The following is a 22,839-nucleotide window of genomic DNA, read 5'->3' as shown; positions in this document are numbered from 1 at the left end:
TTCGACAGAAGGAACGGAAATGGAGACAAAGCTACTCCTCTCAAGCCAGGACAGTGTTCTGTACCGCAAGAAAGGAGTTCCAAAAAATCTTGCTCCAACATAAATCTGACTATTTTTCTCAAAAAATTTTAAATTCCTCAAATAAAACTAAAGATATTTTTAACATAGTCAACGAGCTCTGTGACGATGATAGGACAGCCCCATCAATAGCCCCTACCCAGAAGTTGTGTGACTCTCTGAATGATTTTTTCAGAGAGAAAATTGTAAATATAAAACGCAACATTGCTAGCTCTCCTAAATCGTCTACTTTAGATGATATTTTTAATAACCCCACTACATTAGACACCCTTCCTGCTATAGATGCTAAAACTTTTTCAACTCTCCTGGCACGGGTTAAGTCTGGATCACCCGATGACATCTGCCCACCCCACATTTTTACAGAGATTGGGCACTCTATCCCTCACGGGATCCTCTCTCTGCTTAACGACTCACTTAACCAGGGAAAGGTACCGGCAGGATTTAAGCATGCTCTATTGATTCCCCTGATCAAAAAACCCAGTCTTGATCCTCACGATCCATCTAATTACCGCCCGATATCCCTGCTGCCATTCCTATCAAAAATCCTGGAGGCACACGTTGCTAGCTGTCTTTCTAGCTTCGTTGAAACCACTGGATATCTGGAGCATAACCAAGCTGGGTTTCGACCAGGGCATTCAACCGAGATGGTGACACTGGCGGTCCAGAATGTACTAAGAAGCAATGCAGATAGGGACATTCACCAAGCATTGGTACTTCTCGACCTATCGGCCGCATTCGACACGGTCGACCACACCATCTTGGTCGACCGTGTCGAACAGGCTGGCCTGAGAGGCTCGGCACTTAGATGGCTGAAGTCATTTATCTCGGAGCGTACCCAGGCAGTGAGATTGGGAACTTTTACAGCGCCCAAAATCAAAAATGAATGTGGAGTCCCCCAAGGCTCGTCCCTGTCCCCACTTTTGTTTAATTTGTACTTACGACCCTTGTTATTTTCATTAAAAAAGTTTAGCGCCTTAATTTTTAACTATGCAGATGATCTGCAATTGATCTTCTGTCTGGACTCCCCTGGCGCTGCCACCGAATTTCGGGAGGTCATGGTTCACATTCAGAGATGGATGGGCCTAAATCATCTGAAACTCAACCCAGGCAAAACTGAACTGATTTTGCCTGGGAAGAGTGAACTGCATTGGGGACCACACTTCTGGCCTCCAGAAATGGGAGATCCTCCAGCTAAATCCCAAACAGTTAAGAGCTTAGGTATCACTTTTAATGAAGATCTTTCGCTCAAAAGCCAGGTAGGGACTGTGGTATCTGCAAGTTTCTTCCAACTTCGCAAGATTAAGAAGATCGCCCACCTTTTAACCCACCCTGCTCTGATTCAGGTCATCATTGCTCTTGTGCTGTCCCGTTTGGATTATTCCAATAGTTTATATCTGGGCCTACCGGCGGGGCAGCTCAAGAGACTCCAACTGGTTCAGAACCAAGCGGCCAGGTTGATCTGTAAAATTCCTAAGTGGCAGTCTATTAGACCTGGACTGGCCAGTCTCCACTGGCTGCCTGTAGCGCAGAGAGCAGCATTTAAAGCGGGATGCATTATCTTCAGGGCTCTACAAAGTAAGGGCCCTGGATTCATTAGCTGCCTGCTGGTCAGTTACACTCCCTCCCGTGCTCTCCGTTCTGGCCAAAAGAATTTGTTAGTCGTGCCCCGGATCAGGAAACAACGCCAGGGAGGAGGATCTTTCCACTTCCTAGCTTCCTCCCTGTGGAACTCCTTGCCACTGCCACTAAGACTCCACGAAGATCTGTTAGCCTTTAGACAGGCTTTTAAGACTTGGCTCTTTAAGCAAGCTTATCCTTAGTTAAATTTTCTTTCTTTCCGTCACATGTTATGTCTTGCTAGTCTTCCACAGCGCCATGAAGCCTACGGGCGTACGTGCGCTTAATAAATTTAATTTAACATAACATAACATAACAATAGGTCTCGCATTTTAGAAACATTGACATATTGGTATTGGAAATGACAATGCCTTATGTGTATTTTAAATCTAAATAAAAGGCATTGCCATTTACAATGCCAATAGCTCCATCTCGCAATTGCGAGACCTATTGCATTGCAAAGGCTTGTTCTTTTCCTTTCCTGTCGCAGTCAGTCCCCAGACAGCAGGCGCAAATTGGGTGCCACTGTGCACTCTGAAAAGTAAGATGGCGGCCACCGCTCGCTGTTTCGGTCCCCTGAGCCCTCTGCGGGGAAACTTGGGGGCCCGCACCACCTCATGGGTCCCTCGTAGTATTGCAGGGCTTTTAGCATTCTCTTTTCCTCTTCGCAAGGGGCAGGGGAGGGAATATAGCACTGCCCACTCTGCCGCGCTGAAGCCCGCTCCTTCAGTGTTGCAGCCGTGCATAGCCACAGGTCTCTGGCACCTGTTGGGGCGGGTGCCATAATCACAAGCCTCGTCGTACCCGCGTGGGCCGGGACCAACCGGCGACCTCCAGTGCCCCAGGAAGCCACCGGTCGGCCAAGCGCACAGGCCCACTATCTTCTGCCTCACAGGTGCGGGGTCCCCGGTACAGCTCTGTCGTAGCTTCGCTGTACCTATGGCTTTGCATAGCAGCTGGAGCTACCAGACTAGATTGCAACTAGCCGCCTACCTGGCCCACCCCGGCTGCTCAATCACCGAGGGTGAGATACTAGTTACACTACCCAAGGGTGCCAGATCACCGCAGATTCCTCGTTGTTGAAGATGGCCCCCTGGGATGCACGTTACTTGCAGTATTAATGCGGGCCGGCACGGAGGTCGGTGATCAAGTATCCGCCATCTTATCTAGTTTAGCCACCTTCCTAAATTTCTCTCTCGAGCAGCCTCGTATTTTGTTAAAAGTGTCTTAACTAGCAGAACGGATACTACACTTGACTTTCAGGAAACTGCTAAACCATTTGTATAGTCGGCAACTAAGTGCCTGCTGATCTGTTTCTCCAGAGGCTTATTGGTGAAGTTCATATTGGCGATTTGGCATCGACCCACTTAATACGGTTACCAAAGCATTCACTTTACGTTTGGGAATGTTAATTTCCCTTTGACATCAGTGAGTGAGCATCATTTTGCGATACACAAAGCTTCCAGAAAATGAAGTTTACCTGTCGGTGTAGTTTTGCAGCTTGAAGATCTTTCTGGATTCACTATGCTGTGCATTATTCCGCGATCTGGTGGTTGGGTCTGGATTCGTAGTCTTTCTTTTGTCTTTTTTTTTTGTAGCCCACCTGGGCTACAAAAAAAAAAAAAAAAAAAAGACAAAAGAAAGACTACGAATCCGGACCCAACTACCTGACCGCGGAATAATGCACAGCATAGTGAATCCAGAAAGATTCACACTGCAAAACTGGGTAGGCCTGCCTTATTTCGTGTTTGGCACAATTGCAGCCAGGTGTCCACCAGACTTGGTTTCTCTAACCCCTCCCTCTGAGGCAGTTGGGAGAGATAACGGAAAATGACAAGCATTTGCAATGCAATAGGTCTTGCATTTGCAAGAGTTTGAGCTATTGGCATTGTAAATTACTATGCCTTTTATTTATGTGTTATGAAAAACCTGCAAGCGGTGCGTAACCACGCACTTTGTACAGATAGTCCTTGTTTACGAGAAGCAAGGCTGGCAGTAAAAGAGGCGCAGTTATTGCCAGCCTTGCTTCTCGGAAGCAAAGTACAGAGTGCATGTTTACGCACCTCTTGCAAGTTTTCAAACACAAATAAAAGGCATTGTTATTTACAATGCGAATAGCTCAAACTCTCGCAGAAGCGAGACCTATTGCATTGCAAATGCTGGTTTCCTTTGCGGTTATGAAATGGGTGTTTTGCTTTGTGTTTTCTGCATGGTGGGGTGCTTGCAGCTGAAGAACTGCAGGACAGGGTAGGGCGCCACTGGTGTGGGTAACCTAGAAAGAGTCACGGGCTGCCTTCCCACGCTGTCCCACAGACAGTGGATACTGTCCGAGTAAGCAACATGCTGCAGCAGAGGAGCTATTGATCTGAAAGTTTGACAATCAAACATGAAACACAACGTCCTACAGGTGGACTGATCAAGGAAAATGGTGAGAAGTCACGATAAGTCCTTACACGATTTACCACATCAATCCCAAATGGTTGAGCTTTTGTTCGTACTGACTTTTTTGTTGCTGCAGCATTCCAAGTCTGGGAATATGCACCTTCCTTTCCACTGAAACACGGCCTCACACGGGCCACTACAATCGCTGCCCTCAAGGCCGTTGCTGGCGTCACAAATTTAAGAGGCAACGTGAAATGTACATGTGACCACAATCACTCGCCCCGAAAGAGCCTAATGCAGCCGGCCCGAGGCTGAGAGCAGTCCCCCGCGGGCCCAGCTTGGGGACACAGTTTGAAGCGCCACCAGCAAAATGAAGGAGCGTACGTGCAGACAAGGAGGGAGCGAGCATGTGTTTTGCTAACGCCGCGCACGTGCACATCTCCTGTCCTCATCTCTTGTCCTCTGCACGGGCACATCTGCTGTCTCTTGTGCTAACGCCGTACGGGTGCACATGTCCTTTCCCCCTTCCGCCGAAAAACCCACAACAATAGATCTTGCCAAAGCGAGCAGCGCATGTGCTGCGTTGCTAGGCGAGACCTAAAAATCGTGACAGTCTGGGCTTCCATAATGAATTTGAGAAAAAAAAAAAGAAGAACTACAACATGATATCTTTCCGTCCATGCTATTCAGGCAGAAGAAAAACTCAAAATGGCGGTAACAGAAGAATGATCAAACTCCACCTACTTGATGAAAGAACTCATTAGAATAAGCCCCCACTTACCCTTCACCCCACTGTGACAATACAAGCATCTAGGAGCCAGTTACAAGGCTTTAGTGCTCCTTAAAAAAAAAAACAAAAAAAAAACCACACATTTCACATTATGTCCTCCTTTAAATAACTAACAAAGATCCCACTGCTTTGTAACCTGTGCAGGGCATCAGAAAGGCAATACGTCAAAAACGTTCTTCCAGAAGACAGAGGGTTCATAGGAACAAGAGATGGGAGTAGGCTTTATTTTTCTGCCTTGCACTTTCAGAAGGCTCGATTCCTTAATGATCGTACTGAAATAATAATTCAGCTGAGTGCTGGTTCAAAGTCCGATACAGTCTGCACCGAACATAATGAAGCACAAGACAAGACATGCAGGCTAAAGGCACCATTGAAGTACAACGTGACACTTGCCCGTCTCACTCTTTGATCATTACAAAAGACGGGGTAACCCAATATAGTCGAGGACCTGGGTAATGTACGATACAACAAACAAGGGTCCTAGACCTGAATTTAGAATGAATCAGAACATTTTTGTTTTATATATGTTATGATTATCCACATCATTAAATGAAATAAACAACATAAAAAAGAACAAACGACCATGAAATGGATCACCATATATTTATTTCAAGCATTTAGGTGAGAGCCAAACAATTAATATCATGAATCAATGAAAAGAGAGGTTGCACCAGAGAAAGGCGTGCAGTGAAAAAGAGGTGCTCAAGTGTAAAGTAATGAAAGGAAATTCTTCAACAGATGATATAGAAAGTTTAATATGTCAAAGCAAGAGAGAACGGTTATAATTCACCGTCCTTGATAGTCTGCCCCCAGAACAATCACATAAACGTATATCTCGATTCTAAACAGAAATTAATTCTGGGGTGGCACATGAATAAGGTTTGGGGTCCAGACTTAAATATATAGGGCGTCGACGTTTTGATCCGACTTGTGGCCTATAAGGGTTAATAAACGGCCTCGGCCTTGCGGATCTTCATCAGGACTGGCCTGGGCAACCTAAAAGGCAAGTGGCGCCAAACGTCAGGTCGTTGCGTTAAAAATTTGATTAAAACCACATAACTCAATAGATTTAATTAAGAAGGCTCACCTATCAATTACGGGTAAGTAATGGGGTCCCACAGTTCAAGTGTAAATCCATCAGGAGGGGGGGGGAAGGAAATTCTCCAATTCAATCTTGAGGGACAATACAATTTGATTAGTGTAAAGGATCAGGTAATTGAGTCATGTGAATACTATGCGTGTTGGTGTCAAAAAGAAAAGGGATTGGATAGATTACCTTGACAATAAAAGTCCAAAGGATACACACCGGATTCTTCAATGCGACGGTTCCAACCAACTGCATAGAAATTAAAGAGCTAAATGTAGCCTCAAGTCATGTACAGAGTTTTGGTTTGCATGAATGAAGGGTAAATATATTATTAATTAATTAACCCAAGGACCCATTAAGGTCATGCTGCCATCAACGTGGCAATTAAGGAAAGGGATTCTAAGTATACCCCATGTGGAGTGTAGGTAATGCCCAGATAGATGTATTACAGGGATGCTAAGAAGCCTACGTCCCGAAGTAGCTAGTGAGAGACTCACTTAATAAGGGACAGGCTGCGGGCGTGCGAACGTTAACCACCGAGTCTACAAAAGTACACAATTTAAGTTTGCATGATTGATGGGTAAACATAATGTTGTTAATTAATTAACCCAAGGACCCATTACGGTCATGCTGCCATCAACGTTCCAATTAAGTGAAGAAGGGATTCTAAGTATGCCCCATGCGGAGTGTAGGTAATGCCCAATTAGATGCATTACAGAGATGCCAAGGAGCCTACGTCCCCAAGTGGCTAGTGAGAGACTCACTTCATCAAGGACAGGCTGCGGGCGTGCGAACGTTAACCACCGAGTCTACAATAGTCCCGATCCACTGATACTATACGTCAAGGGTGAATGGCCTGAGTTCTGCAGCCGCTGGCATAATAATCTAAAACCAGGGAGTCCGCGTGTATAATTAACCTACTGTTGTAGTTATAGAGGATAATCTATGCGAGAGAATAACTTACTAATTCAGAAAGTAATTCCAGGCGGGCACCGGGGGTTCCTTTTGATTGTACGGCTGAGTACGCCAGGTCGTGCGTGGCCTCTCCAGGTTAATCGGCACAGTCTAGTGGGAGGCGATCGGTGCAAACGCGCACTAAAGCGTTACCGGCGACGTAAGGCAATACGTAATCGGTGGATAGAAAAAGGGAGGAAAGACTCTCCCGATAGGGAAAAAGAAAGGGCAAGAATGCAGAGTCATGGACAGTACATAAATATTTAACAATTGATTACATAGTGATAGTCATAATGAGAAATAGGCAGGACTATATATACAAGGAGTACGTGAACATAGTAAATGTACACATGTTTAATGGACAGACATTTAAATAAAAAGAAAATGGTTCAAATAATTTGTTCTAAACATTTTAGAAAAACAGCAACATCAGTAAGTAACCCAGTGAATTACACTAGAGCCCTAGTGTACTATCAGGAGGAAGATATAATCCCCTCACTCTAAACCATTATAGGAAGAAGATATAATCCCCTCACTCTAAACAGTTATAGCGAAGAGGGTACATATCGCTTTAACCGGTTGTGAGTACAGAGACCTGTCTGCTAATTTCCTCAAATTCGTTAAGGGCACGGGTTACAGTATTCAGAGAGTGTATCCATTTGCACTCGCGTTTATTAAGGGTTACGCTAAAGTCTCCCCCTCTGGGGTTGGGTTTTACCTTTTCAATGACCCACCATTTAAGGCTGTTAGGCGCATGGTCAAATAGCACAAAATGCTCAACTAAGGGGGCCCCCTGTACTTTGCATCGTATGCGGCTACAGTGTTGCAGAATGCGGCACTTGACTTTCTGTATGGTTTGCCCAACATACATGAAACCACAAGGGCAGATAATAGCGTAAATCACGCCGCTGGAATTACAATTGCTGTGTTCATTTAAAGTGTGTGTGCGACCATTGTGTGCAAACTCAGTCATTTCCTTAGACATGGGGCAGGCTTTACAAGTCCCACATTTATGGTGACCATTGATAGGTGGGAGACCCCATAAAGTGGTCCGTATATGGTTCCTAGGTGTGTCTAGTAGGGATTTAACCACATTGTCCCTTATGTTTCTAGCTTTTCTAAAGGCATGCAAAGGGGTTGGCATATTACCCAACTCGTCAGCTACCAGGTGCCAATGATTGTTGATGGCCTTCTTTATAGCGGTACTCTTTGTATTAAAGGTAGTAACGCATACAAGACGCTCATCCTTGTTCTCCGTTCTAACCTTTGGGCTTAACAGGAGGTCCCTGTGGTTATGCCACGCACGTTTTCGTGCCTTCTTAAGCAATCTGATGGGGTAGCCTCGTTCACCTAATCTAGCAAGGAGGCCCGCCGACTCCTCAAAGAAGTCCTCCTTTTTAGAAAAGTTTCTCCTTAGCCTCAAGAATTGGCCAAACGGCAGGTTGTCCCTCAGATTACGATGATGATGACTCGTATACCTCAACAGAGTATTACGTTCACTGCTTTTCCTATACAGACTAGTGTACAGTTTACCAGACTGATAATTTATGTTGATATCCAGGAAATGGATTGTTTTTCTGCTGAAGTCAAGGGTGAACTGAATGTCTGAGGTGCGGGTGTTGAGCCACCGATGGAAATCTGTAAGTTGTGTCTCATCCCCCTTCCAAATCATTAGGACGTCATCTATATAGCGACGCCACAGGGTAATGCAGTCTTTATGTGGGTTGTGCTCATTAAAGACAAACCGTTGTTCATATTCATGCATGAATATAATCGCCAGATTCGGAGCGAAGCTAGCGCCCATCGCCACACCTTTTGTTTGTAGGTAGTATTCCCCCAGGAATGTAAAATAATTGCGCATCATGGCAATTCTTAGAAGCTCAATGATAAATTCAGTAGGGACTCTGTGTGGTGTGGGTCGTTTATTGAGTACTGACTCAATACATACAAGGGCGGTACTCTGTGGAATGTTAGTGTACAATGATGTTATATCCATTGTGACCAAAATATCAGTCGTGGGGTCATGTTGACGCTAGTCCACTAATTGGATCGTCTGCATCGTGTCTCTTAGGTAGGTGGATGTATTTTCAGCGATGGGTTTTAGGAACACATCTATGTACTTGCAAAGGGGTTCCAAGATGGAGCCACAGCCGGAAATTATTGGCCTGCCAGGTGGGCACTCCATCAGCTTGTGTATTTTGGGTAGGGTGTAGATAGTCAGTATTCGGGGATGTTTATTATTAAGGTATTCATATTCAGGTTTACTGAGAATACCCGATTCCAAAGCCTCTTGTGTGACCCGCCTTATCATGTTACCGATTTCCTGGGTAGGGTCCCTTCTCAGTTTCTCGTAGTTGCCTACGGTAGCCAGTTGTCCAAGAATCTCTTTCTTATAGTCATCCACATTTTGCACCACTATAGCACCCCCCCTTGTCGGCTGGTTTAATCACTATATTGGTGTTGGTTTTTAGAGAATCCAAGCCTTCCCGTTCTGATTTACTTATATTGTACTTGACATACTGTCGATTGGCCAATATTTTGTCCACATCCCTCAATACCACCTGTTCAAAAGCCATCAGTTTGTGAGATAGTAAATGAGTAGGGGGGTTGAATTTGGAAGGAGGTCTTAGTCCGCTCCCAGAGAATGTTGGGTTAAATGGAATTTTTAAAAAGTAGTGTTTCAGCCCGATTCTTCTAAAAAATTGATGGAGTTCCACCTTGAGATTGAAGTCTTTAGGTAAGTTAGTAGGTACGAAAGATAGACCTTTTTCCAGGATTTTTTGCTCATTGGGTTTTAATGTATAGTTGGAAAGGTTTACTACCGAGTTGACAGGTTCATAGGTCACCATCTGTAGTGTTGACGGCGTGTTTGTATGTCTCCATGGGTCTCTTGTTGGAAGTGTATCTGTTTGTTCTGTCTCCCTCTGCCTCGGTTCCACATTTGGCCCCTGGTCCCCCTGGGTCTGCCCCAGGGGCGTCCTCGACCTCGCTGTCCCCACCATGGGTCCTCTGCTAAAAAAGGTGTTGTGGGTGCCTGCTGCTCAATGTATGTATGACCTAGAGTTGATGCAGATGTACTGGGACCCGGCCGTTCAGTCTCACTATCAGAACCACTCCCCAGCGATTATCCTGAAAAAGTGGTATATCTCCTATAACCACTTCTCCCTCTACTCGAGTAAGTGCCCTGATTTTCCCTTGTGTAGTATGATTAATTCATTCTAAATTCAGGTCTAGGACCCTTGTTTGTTGTATCATGTCTCGCTCTTTGAGCACACATACCAATTCACATTTCCCAGGTGCAATACACTTGCAGTGATCACACAATGAATCCATTTGTTATCGAGGGATACTAAAAGTAACCTCTTCCCTAACTAATAGGACAGAAATTCTTAGATTAATTTTTACTAAATATGTAATGCTGCGGATTCTGCCCTAAACACTAATGTCTAGCAGCTTTTCTTGCTTGTTATTCATTTACTTGCTATTTATATTTCATCGTACTTCCGAGTGCTTGCTGACATTTTCATTTATATATTTGTGCCAGACCACGGCTTCTCGTTCCCACCAAAACTGATCTCAATTCCAGCTCCCTGCTTTTACCTGATGTTTTTCCTACTTTATGCACAGTATGCTTTAGGGCACTTCTTTTGTTTGATAAATTCCTTTGTTTTAAACTCTCCTTCATAACCATTTCATTTAGCACGCCTTGCTGTGGTTTGCATCCACGTCCTGGTTGTGTACTTTACTTCATTTTGTGTTTTCATGAGAGTAGTTGGAGCAACTTTGACATAATGTGTTCAATGCTTAGCCCCCTGTTTTGCCACAAAGTCTTCTTTTAAAACACCAGCCCAGAAACCAGGCGTGAATACAGTGTGTGAAATTTAATGATCGTGAACACATACCAATGACCAATCCAAAGTCGGAACAACTCTGTGGATGCTGAAGGAGCATGGGGGAAACGCAGAATTTCTTTCACCAAAGGTTTTTTCATTATTGCTGTTCTGTGCATGAAAGGCTTGAGACGACGCAATCCTAAAGCAGTCATAGGTTTTGTAGTGTGGGATCACGTTTAGCGAACTAGAGGACCAAACTTGCATGGAGAGGATATTGCCATAAAAGGAGAAAAAAAAACCACCCTCAAAATCTGTTGATGCTAAGGATGTAAACGGTTGGATCTGATCAGTTACTCCACCATATAATGTATGTAATTCGTTAAACTATTTATGCGAATGTTTACCACACAATGCCTTTACCACGCATGCCTTTATAATGAAATGGTACGCAAATATGAGGGAGGGAGGGACAGAGAGAGTGAGTGTGTCTCTCCCCACAAATATATATATATATATATATATATATATATATATATATATATATCTACTGGCGGTCGCTAGTAGATAGTTATAGTTAGGACCGAGTTTCCATAGGAAATCTCAAAATTCTATTTTGAATAACTTTGGCGCCGGTTGACGAATCCTCGCGAAATTTTCAAAACTAATGGGGCGCTCCGCTCCTTCCCTGAAAGTCTCGGGGGGGATTCGTCAAGCGGGGGCCGAGAAAAAGGGGGGGGGGGGGGTCCCAAAACGCGTTTCCCCCATGGATTTTTCCATAGGGACTTTAGTCGCAGCTACAGCCCGAACGGCTGAACAGAATTACGTGAAATTTGGCAGAGAGGTAGCCATAAGGTCAAAGAAGTGCCTTTTGCAGGTCTGGTGTAAATCTGTTCAGTATTTCCTGAGAAAATAGCATATATATATCTATACGCGCGCACCGTGCGCGCTGGGTGCGCGCACCCTGCCGTGCGCGAGCGCAATTCTGATTGGTTGTTAGATCTTAGTAAACATTCGAATCGGTCGAAACCAGGAAGTGTCGGCCGCCATTTTGTCTCTCGCACTCTGAGGGGGTGAAAAACAAAGGTTGAGAACGTGAAAAGGGGGCAGGCTGGACAGTTCCAGACCCCCTAGCATTCGTCAGGGGGTCCCAGAAGGACCCCCAAGGGCCCAAAAAAGTTTTAATTTTTTTCGCGAAAGTGCGCGCAACGTGCGCGCACGGTTGAAACGGAAAAAATTCTGTGAACGTTGCGCACCGTGCGCGCACGGTCCGAACTGCGTAAAGTGGGCGCGGGGTGCGCGAAGCGCACCGCGTGCCCGCCGCGCGTGCACGGTAAAATTAAAAAAAAATAAATAAATATATATATATATATATATATATTAATAACTTAGCATTTAAAAAACCGTATAAATTCACTGAAAAAAAACCACAGGTGTCACACACGTTATAGTTAGGAATTAGCATTTTAAAAACCTTGCAAATTCACTTAAAAAACCATAGGTTTCACACATGTTATAGTTAGCTGGACATTTCACTCGTGAAAAACCAATGAAATTCCCCCGTTATAGTTAGTGCAGGCAACTATAACTCACGCGACCGCAATCCTCTGCTGATGACATATGTGTCTTTCTGAAAAATAAATATTTGTAATATATGTATAGCTAAAGATTAATGGAAGAAGACATGGGTGAATAAGTGACTAAATACAGTGATGTAATATCATCAGCAGAGGATTGCGGTCGCGTGAGTTATATTTCAATGTCCTGCCACAAACGGATTGGTTGTGGTCCGCTCCGCCCCAAAGCAAATGCCTTAGCTCACCTGTTGCAGATCACATGGAGCGTGTGAACTGCAAGTTCCAGAATGCTGTTTTATGTCCAGGTAGGTATAGCGGGGGTAATCCTGTGATTATGCGGAATGCTGAGTATCAAGATAAGGTTAAAACCAATTTCCTGCTTATTAGGTACTTGAACTCAGGCGCCCCCTTGGGGTATATATACATACACACATACATTAATATATACACATACATTTATATGTATGGGTATAGGTGGTTTTTGTTTTAGTCTAGGGATGGGTAAGGATATTGTGTGGTAGGGGTTAGATTTATGGGACAGTGAGTTTAAAGGTTGATAAGGGAAAATATATCATATATATTATAGTCATTGAAAAAACCCAAAGGTTACAGGGATGTTATAAATCTTTTTTCTTTATTAACTCCAAAACTACTGAACAGATTTATACCAAATTACAAAAACACACACTTTCTGGACAAAGATCGAGCTTTCTGCCAAATTTGGTGTAATTTTGTTCAGCGTTTTGGACTGTAGCGGTCTCTAAAATCTCTATGGGAAATTGCATGAGGGAAACATAGTTTTTAAATCCCTCCCTGTTTTTCTCACTCCCCCACGTGACAAAATCACCCTAAAGCTTTCCAGAAAGCAGCTCAAGTGAGTGGAAAAATAGTTTGGGAATTTTTGTCAAACAGCGCCAAAGTTATTAGCATCACAATAAAATACTACGCCTATGGAAACTAGGTCCTAACTATAACTACCAACCAGCGACCGTCGGTAAGAAATATATATGTAGGGTTACGTATATATACCCCTATTGAGATATATATATGTGTACACACACAAATAGGGGTTTCACTTGCTTGATAAATACTTACCATTTTGTTGTAAAGACGTGTGTGGTAAAGGCATACATCCCATAGTTCTTCAAACATATGAACCACACCTGGATAATTTGCCCTCTATCCCCTGCTGCCCTTAGTAGCATACCTAATAGCAAAAAGCATGACTGCAGGTCTCTTATTTGTTTCCCTGAGGTTTGGAGACCTCAGCACCCTGCATCAAAAGTGGTAGCTTATTGATGGTGATCACAACCTACAGAGGGAACCATTAAAATAAATTACAAAAAGAAAAAAGGAAAAATGTATCATCTTCCCAACGTAACTAAAGGAAAAAGCTGGTTAAAAAAAAAAAGCATGGGGACCAAGTTGTCTATATGAATTGCAGCTGTCTATATGAATTGCAGCACAGACAAGCTAATGAGCCATGGGTGAAGAGTTTCGGAGATCAAGTCAGAACTTTAAAAGGAGGAGAGGCCAATCCTAGTTGGGGGGCACTGCCCCAGAACCATAGAGTTAAATTGAATAACAAAGGTTACCCTGTCAAAAACCCCCGAGATCCTTCGGCTTCTCCAGACACTGGGCATAATGGTAAATGTGCATCTATGCACTATGACTGAACCCTAGCTGGCATTGCTAAGGCAGGAAAGTTGATGTACTCTTGTTCATAACCAGTCAGTTCAAACAAAACTGCTAAGCATTAAGTAAAACAATGGTTGCACACCAGAGTGGGGATCAAGTAAAACTAGAGATAAATAGAGGGGCACTCTTTGTACTGATTTCTTACTACTTTACCTCTAGGGCACGTTATGCTTCAATGAAAGAGTAATGGTCTTCCAAATATGAATGTATTCCAAATTCTGAAGGGAGAAACTATTTGCGGCTGCACATATCTTACTTTTGATGAACAACTACACCAAATTCGAAAAGCTTTGTCCAGCCGTATAAACTGAACACTCAAACTATAAAAGGATGTCACTTCAAAAACCTCAGCCAGCCTTAGAAAAGGTCCTTTTATTCACAACAATCCATAACAGACATTGGTAAAACCACTAGGCCTAGCCTGTGGGACCATTTGGTTTTACCAATGGTTAAAGACATGCTGTACAGCAAATGGACCAAGAGAAAAGTGGGGGAGCAAACAGATTAAAAAACAGAACGTGGAGGGGGGGTAACACATGGTGGGGATAACACATGGGAGGGAGTAACGCAGGAGGATAAGCAATCAGGGGCATCACAGAGGAGGTCAAGGGAAATGCACACGGAGAGAAATAGCAACACAAGGGAGACAGCTGGGAAAAACCACACTCTCGTAGATCACTTCTACTAAAAGAAAAATGTAGTGACTGAAAAGGGAGCAGTGGAAGGACACAAGTAATGCCTTCCTGCTCCAGGTGAGGGACAAAATAATTAGGTGAAGAAAAGCGCACACACACATAACAAATAAGAAGCAAGCAGACAAAAGAAGCAAATCAATGGTAAACAATAGGCAGGCTCCAAGCATGTGCGATTTAGTAGGCAAGACTTAAAAACAAATTTCATGACCCTTAAATCTCAGCATGACAATTCTGATAGCGTATTCTTGGAAGAGTAGAACTGACCGGTATTGTAAAACAGCGTGCTGCTTGGAGCAAGACGGATGATCGATGGGGATATCTGCAATTTTGCGGTGCCTGCCCAAGAGATAAGCACTTTGTCTATGAATGTACATGACAGGCAGAACGTCATCATTCTTGAAGGGATAGAGCCTCCACCGCTTTTTTGGAACGCGAGATTCTGGGGGCTCACTGTACTTGATGACCACTCCTCGAAAGGTGTTAGTGTCTTCTAGGAGAGCACCAGATAGTCCAAAATTAGGCTGTTCTTTATTCTGAGCGTCTTTACTATTGCTTTCCTGGGCAGCTTCCTCAGATCCCTGGTGCTCTGGATTGCCACTAAGCTCATTCCTATGGCGATTTTCCCGCCTCCGCTCATTGAAGAATTCCCGCTCTGCACGCTGCTGGCGTATGTTCTGACCCTCCCGGTCCCGATTCCGGTCTCTCCCTTCCGGCCTGTGGTTTCTCTCTCGGTTGGGCTGGTCTCTACGTCGATGATGTGCTTCATCTGAACGGTCCCTGTGTGGTCTGTCTTCGCGTCCTCCTCTGTGATGATCATCCCTCTCCTGTGAACAAAAAGCATAATGAAATAGGCTAATAAACCTCAATTATCACATCTGTTGCGTAAGAACTAATTTGAAATCTAGACCGACTTTTCTTGGACTTCTCAACGTATACTATATACACACACAATAGTACTTCTTTAAAGTCTTAAAACAAATATCCCAGCAATCACAAGGACAAATAAAACAAGCATTGGAAAATGCAAAAGGCCAAGCTTTAATCTGCAAGTAAACACAGCCATCAACCAACGCTGTTTACATGTGTTGTATGTACAACTCAATGATTCACCAAACAAACAGAAAGCATGAGATAGAGCAATTCATCACGGAGTTGAGCTTAAGGTCCCTCATTCTATGCATATTTTAAAGAATTGGACACAATATATCTTGCGGAACATCTGTGCTGTCAAGCCAGACCTTGGGGGAAAAAAAATGAATAAAGTCTTTTTTTTCTAGTGTCCTCTTGTTCGCCTGGTATGGCGTTTATAAGTTACTTGATATGGTCAAAATGTACCACCGACAAAAGCAGTTATGCCTTTCTGCCCCTTCTCTGGTGCCCAATCAGAAAGTTCAACTTCATTATCCAGAATGTAAAGCAATCATATGCTCCTAAAGTACGAACGGCACAGAACTGTTATTTTTCCCTATGGAGGGAAAATTTAATCTTAACAGGATACAGAAAGGTGCTTGTGATACCAGACTAAGGCCCCGATCACTAGTAGGTCGCTTTTTTTAGTTTTTTTTTTTTTTACTTCGGACTAAATCTTTTTTTGCAGGGGCTAGATTATGAGCTGGTGGATTTGGCAGCTTTAAATAATTAACACGGTTACATTTTGGAAGGTCAAACTTGTTATATACTCTACCATGAGGATATGAGTGCGATAAGAACCAGAATCTCCATGTCACTCCCTGGGAAACTCTTAATAGGTGCTATTATTTATTGCAACTGATCAAAATGTACCCCAGGGTAACTTTATCTGTTTGGATTAAAAGCACCAGGATTCCTACGAATTTGAAATCAAGGCCTAAGCCTTGAGAAGGTTTTGTCTGGATGAAATATGTGTTGGCTGTGAATTCTTCTGGATTCATGTTTTCATTTATGGTTAACGAAGTGGTGTGCATCCTAGGAATAACTTGTGAAGTGCGTACAAACTTTGATTACCAATGCCCGTATTCTGTAGCCTAAATAATTTTCCAGGGCTTTAACCGTTCATGAATTGTTTCCACACTTACACTGGAAGGCACGTTCTGTGCGTTTACTAGCCTTGATTTTGCAATTTTATATTAATATTGAGCAGTCTTATGACAAATCCTCGTGATGGCATATACTAAAAACAGGAACAGCTGAAACATGCTCACCAATTACACCCCAATGTTATTTAAATGATTCTAGTGCCTCTCCTATAAATGGCTATAAATACTGACCTCCTTACATCTCCAAGCACAGGCTTATTGATGTCGAATTTATTGTTCATTGGATGAGCCCCCGAAAACCGGAAAGAATAACCCAAATGAGTCATTGTTAGTAATTTGAAGAGTGATAAAATATTTTTCTGCACACAATTCTTGTATTTGCATTGTTTAGAGCCGCAGTCAAACTCGAGCTTTAATTATAGAAGAGTAAACTTGCAATCGCAAGAAGTGGATCTCTATAAATGGAAAAAGAAGTTCTATGAAAAAAGGACATAGCCATTGTAGGTTTCTCATGCAGGCTAATGGCAAATAATAGCATAGGTGTACTGCTCTCATGATTTGTATAATATACATCAAAGAACGAACCATGAAAAACACAAATGTCTTTTTCGACCTTTCATGCTCTGCTCCTCGAAGAGGCAGTGAGGCATACTGACCTGGACATGAGCGGTACCAGAAGAACAGCATTTCCCACAAAATAATGATTTGTGTCTCTTAAGCTTAAAGGGTAGCAAGCAGTTCAGATACCAAAACCTATTTCTTCAAAAACTTTCAATTTAACTAGTACAAAGAAAGCCAAGGGAACGAAAAATCAAAGGTTGGTAACGGAGGTTTGAGCGGCAGACTCAACCAGTCCAGCTGCAGCTTTTTAAAGGAAGATAAAGATTGGTTACACCAAAAGTTCGAAATTACTTACAAAAGATCAAAAGTAAAAGGTATTAATAAAGCTAATCTTGCTCCTTCGATGAAGAAAACACACAACCCGCGATGGCCTGAAACATTTTGAGCAGTAGCATGACGGTACATTCGGTTATTACATGTTTGCCCTATAAAAGCTTAGGAAAATTAGTAACCAGATCTAGAAGCTGCCCCATAAGGGCTGGCTGAGAAGATTTGATGGTGTAGTAACCCTAACCCAATCATGTACAAATTAAAGTGGCTGTAATAATCCAAAGGAAAGCGTGGTTAACCTACCTGGTTACCGTCTCTTTTCCAGAGTGCCCTGAAAATATATATGGCTTCAAAAAAACACGCCTTGTTACTCTCTATTGGCTGATGACATAATGGGCATAGCAGCTACAACAACTGTATCTCTGCTTCAATAATCTACTTAGGGAAGATTCGGAGGAGAGAGTACGCAGTAACAACCTCCGCCTAGAGGGACCTACCGAGGGCTATGAGGGGTCCACCCTTGAGCTATTCCGTGCTCAATGGTTATGCTCGATCTAACAAACAGAGCCCCTGTCACCCTACATCACCAATCAGAAGGCTCACCTTCAGGGGCACCCCCACCCATCCCTCGGCCAGTGATTGCTTGAACACTGACTGAAATACTTAGGGAGGCGATCCCACGCCATGCCCGATCACAGGATGCTGTAAGGTATCAGTCCTACAAAATCATGATTTTTCTTGATTATACGAAACTTTTTCAAGACTAACAAAAATGCTTAATTGCTGCAAAAAAGCGACTGTGCAATTTAAACATATGTTGCATGCTGTTATACCCTGCCAAACTTAAAGTAATTTACCAAGACAAGACTTTTATTTTTTTGATATTCCTGAAGACGTCTTGCATTAAAAAAATCTATATCCACCAAGAAACCTTACCACCTAGTGGTACACCACTCCCTGTCGCCCCCCTCCCCACTTTAAGACTATGCTGCAGTCCCCCCCATGGAAATCCTGAAAAAAGGAGCCTGGCAGGGACCGCTCCAGTTTATCCTGGCAAGACCGATCCGGAAAGGCTACAGGAGACTAATGCTGGCGCAGCTGCAGCCATGGACAAGCCATGGGGAGACCCTACAGCCAACGGTTACCTCAGAAGAACGGACCTTTGCATCAACTTTATATGTGACCGGGGGTGGTGCCATATATGTGACCGGGGGTGGTGCCATATATGTGACCGGGGGTGGTGCCATATCTCCTGAGGCATCATGGGGCCGGCCCCGGTATGTTGAAGCTGCAACAGACAGTAGGAACTAACGAGGCACGCATGCATCTCTAACACGAGGCACAATGGCACACAGTTCACAAACCAACAGCATACCCCCTTCCTAGCGCCAGTGACCCCCAGCTACTACTCAGTCAATGGCATTAGGCTGGGTCGCGAACGCACTGGTTATGGGCTGTGATACATTGGGGCATGATGCCACCAGTGCCTCGTTGGCTAATCTACCCTGCAACACTATAGGGAGGCGGGTGTTTTCATTTTAGTTTTTTCTCCGGTTTGTTATTTCATACATCGGTGCACCAAACGTTCCTGACAGACAGTAACGTGCCCGCCTTCCCTATGCTCCCTCGCCTCTTAGTGTATCACTAGCAACAGAACAGCCCTAGACCACCAAAACAGTTGTGTCCTGGAAAGCAAATGGTCTGCTAGGCAAAATTAAGAGAACTAAGGTTCCACACCACTAAGCAGCTACATGCATATCCTATTCCTCCAGGAAACTTACTTGCTGGGGAACAAAACACCTTTCCTGGCTACAAGCAGACTTTTCACTTCGCATTTGTGAGGGGGTCCAGAGGCGTGGCTATACTGTTAAAAGGGCCCATACACTATGAAGTCCCGAAGATATGGTCCAATTTATAAGGCAGATATATGGCAATCACTGGACTCCTATGTGGTACCCCCTTGACACAGGTGAACATTTACGCCCCACCTCCCCAGTGTCCATCCTTTGTAGATGTGACTACCAAACTTATAGACGAGCTTCCAGTGGGACCCTTAACAATGGGAGGGGGGTTGGAACAGGTGGTAGACGAGTCAATTGACAGACTCCGTGTACGCGAGTCGGTGGTTGCAGTTTCCTACTGCAGCCATTTCTGAAGGCGTTGGGCTTCTCAGATATCTGGCACCTATTCTATTAGCGCAACAGGGGGTACACATTGGGACACACAGCACCCTCTCCCGCCTGGACTATTTCTTTCTCCCCAAGAGACACATAGGGTTAAAAATGAAGTTCGACCTGGCATCTTTTGGCGTGGTTTCCCCTGTCTTTTTGCTTCTGAGCTCCTTATTTTGACAGTGTGCTGAACTTTGTTCTTGCTTTTGTTAGGACTCTGGGCACTTGCAAACTAGTGCTAAAGTGCATGTGCTCTGTGTCTAAAATGTATTGGCATTTGGATTCTCCATGATTGGCATATCTGATTCACTAATAAGCCCCTACCTAGTACAGTGCACTGTGTGCGCCCAGGCCCTGTAAATCAAATGCTACTAGTAAGCCTGCAGCACCGATTGCGCCACCCACATGAGTAGCCCTGTAAACCTGTCTCAGGCCATCCACTGCAGAGACTGAATGCAGTTTTAAACTGCCATGTCAACCTGGCAAGTACACCTACTTGCCAGGCCCAAACTTACCTTTTCATTACATGTAAGGCATCCCTATAGTAGGCCCTAGGTGGCTCCCGGGCAGGTTGCAATGCATTTAAAAGGTAAGACGTGCTTTTAAGTTTTACATGTCCAAGGGTTAGAGGGGTGTTCGCCCTTAAGAAGAACAAGAGCATCAAAGACAAACGAGTCAGAGATGATACTCTAATAAAATCTGTCCCATTCAACTTGAGAGCAATGCTATCACTACGCCCGATTAAAAGTCATCGAAGATGTGTTAATTGTACCTCATGTTCAACGACTATTGAAGGAATTCAATTCTCCTACAACCATAAAATTGTGAAACACGAAGAGTTCACTAATTGTAAAACCCAAAATGCAATTTACTGTGTTGTATGCCCGTGCTTTAAAGCATACGTAGGAAAAACCTCTCAACAAATAAAGAAACGGATAACACAACACCGTTCCAGACTTGGATGCCAAGTGATGAATGCACCTATGGTTCAACACTGCATTGAAAATGGGCATGGTCCCAATGACATCAAATGGACAGTACTGAAACATGTTATAGGTAATAACATGGAGAATCTACTTACTCTCCTTGAAGCAAAAACAATCATGTATTTGGGAACCATTGAAAATGGCTTAAATGAAATTATGTACTGTACTTAGTAAACTGACAATTTAAATGAACAACTGAAATGGGGAATAAGGCAGTATACACAAAGGATGGAGAGCGGATGGTTACATGCATGGAAGATTACAGGTTGATGATTCTTGAAAAATAAGTTATTTCAATACCATATCTGTTTTATTTGAAAATAGACGCACTAAAGAAGAATTTAGAGCTCCAAAAACTAATTTTTTGACAAGCAAGAAGCACTTGTTTACATCAAAAAATAAAAAGGAGGAAGATGTAACATAATATACACTGAAGTGTGGTAAAGGGCGCTTTAAGACCAGCACAAGCATTAACATACACGTCACCAAGACCACCAACAGGATATCCCTGTATCCAGGAAGTCAGGCGCAAGCAGGCATTGAATGTCGACAACACGTTACGTAGTACGCAATGACGCCCACGAACAACAATAAAGAACCCGCAGTGCTGATGTCGGCGTTTCGGTAGATTAAAGCGAACAGAATACGCGGAAACTTTGTGAGCTCGTAAGACAGCCTGTCGGCGCTTCTGTAGACTGAAGCGAGCAGAAGAATACGCGGACAATCTACGAACCCGTAAGACAACCTGGATATGAGAGCATAATCACCAATTCAAGGTATTTTCGGTAATACGAATATATAACATGCGCATGAGGAAAGCATGTACCTTTTAAAACCACAACTAACATGAACGGTCTCATCAGGGAAAACACGAAATATTCTGGTGTTCAAACGGCTTGGCAAGGAGATAGCAATCTTACATTAGAGCAGGTTTATGCTACAATTAAAAGTCGACATAATAAGCGTGATTTCCACCGGGTGTAAACCTTAATAAACTGTACGTCTTTATTAACAATCGAGGCTAAATAATTTTTATCTGTTGCCCATTTTCTTTTCACGCTCTTCAAAAAATCCACGAAGGGTGAAATAAGGGAGCTTACTTTGGAGACCTATTCTAAACCCCTGTTTCTTTCCATTGTAAAATTGCAGCATAACAATTCTCTTATCAATTTGAAAATTGGTAGTTACACACTCCGCTTTCTCTTTCTTGTCTCTGACTTCACTTTCCACTGTATCGCCAAAACGAGAATATAAGGACTGAATGCTCAAGAATAAAAGATCGAAACATTTATCTTTTGGTCACCGTCTTTGGGATCCCACTTTGGCTCAGATTACCACAGAAAATGGTATGTAGTGAAAATTTCTCTTTTAACAGACTTTGAGAAAATGATTTGCACTTTTAAATTTAGATAATTTTACTAAGTAGATTCACGTTTGTTTAATTTAGGGAAGCTCTGATGTCCTACTTGAATAAATGAATATCGCCCTGATGAATACCTTCACTCAAACCTAACTTTGGTCCACTGCTGAAGGTTGAAACATGTCGGCTACTACGTTTTTGGAAGTCAAGAGTACCCACACATGTGAACGATTGCATAGATTAGTGCTAAATCTTGACTTGAGTGAACAAGTCGAGATCCCTTTAGAACCTGAAAAACTTTGCTGTAAGCGAGGAAAAAGTTAGATTTGGTTCCCACGGTTATACAAGTGTCTCGTCGGACAAGAATTTTTTGTTTCAGCTTTTTTGTATATTGTCACTTGGTTAATTGTATGTATGGTGGAAAGATACAAATTTAAGAATTTGATTTATGGTATGCACCAAGGTTTTTTTTAATAAGAAGACTTGTCATGTGCCTATTTTGTAAATAATGTCATATGTGTTTTATATGTATTTGAAAATGTCAATTAGGAGCATGTATATAAACAGTAATAAGGAGAATAATTTGTTGAATAGAAAAAAATACAAATTTTCCAAAAAAGTAATTCAAGCCCAGAGTTAATAAATATGACTTCTGAAGGCATATAAAAAAGTGTTGGGTAATCTATGGTGGAACAGGTATTTTTTGTT

General features: G+C 43.1%; 2 protein-coding genes across 4 annotated transcripts in view; one reads left to right on the top strand and one right to left on the bottom strand.

Annotated features, from left to right (window-relative positions):
- AIRIM (AFG2 interacting ribosome maturation factor) overlaps positions 1-22,839 on the top strand; it is a 222,309-nt gene that overhangs the window by 51,346 nt on the left and 148,124 nt on the right. The gene's annotated exons all lie outside the window — the stretch shown is intronic.
- The window catches only part of SNIP1 (Smad nuclear interacting protein 1), a 59,008-nt gene that overhangs the window by 3,872 nt on the left and 32,297 nt on the right, over positions 1-22,839 (bottom strand). For both annotated transcript variants that reach the window (XM_085647905.1, XM_085647906.1), the window contains one exon: positions 14,973-15,532. In XM_085647905.1, coding sequence (XP_085504031.1) covers positions 14,973-15,532 — 560 coding nt within the window. The remainder of the gene's footprint in view (positions 1-14,972; positions 15,533-22,839) is intronic.

This window comes from Triturus cristatus, chromosome 3_2, assembly GCF_964204655.1.
Source record: "Triturus cristatus chromosome 3_2, aTriCri1.1, whole genome shotgun sequence".
NCBI classification, from domain to species: Eukaryota; Metazoa; Chordata; class Amphibia; order Caudata; family Salamandridae; genus Triturus; species Triturus cristatus.
Note: the sequence above shows the minus strand (reverse complement) of the source record. Positions and strands in the feature narration are given on the sequence as shown.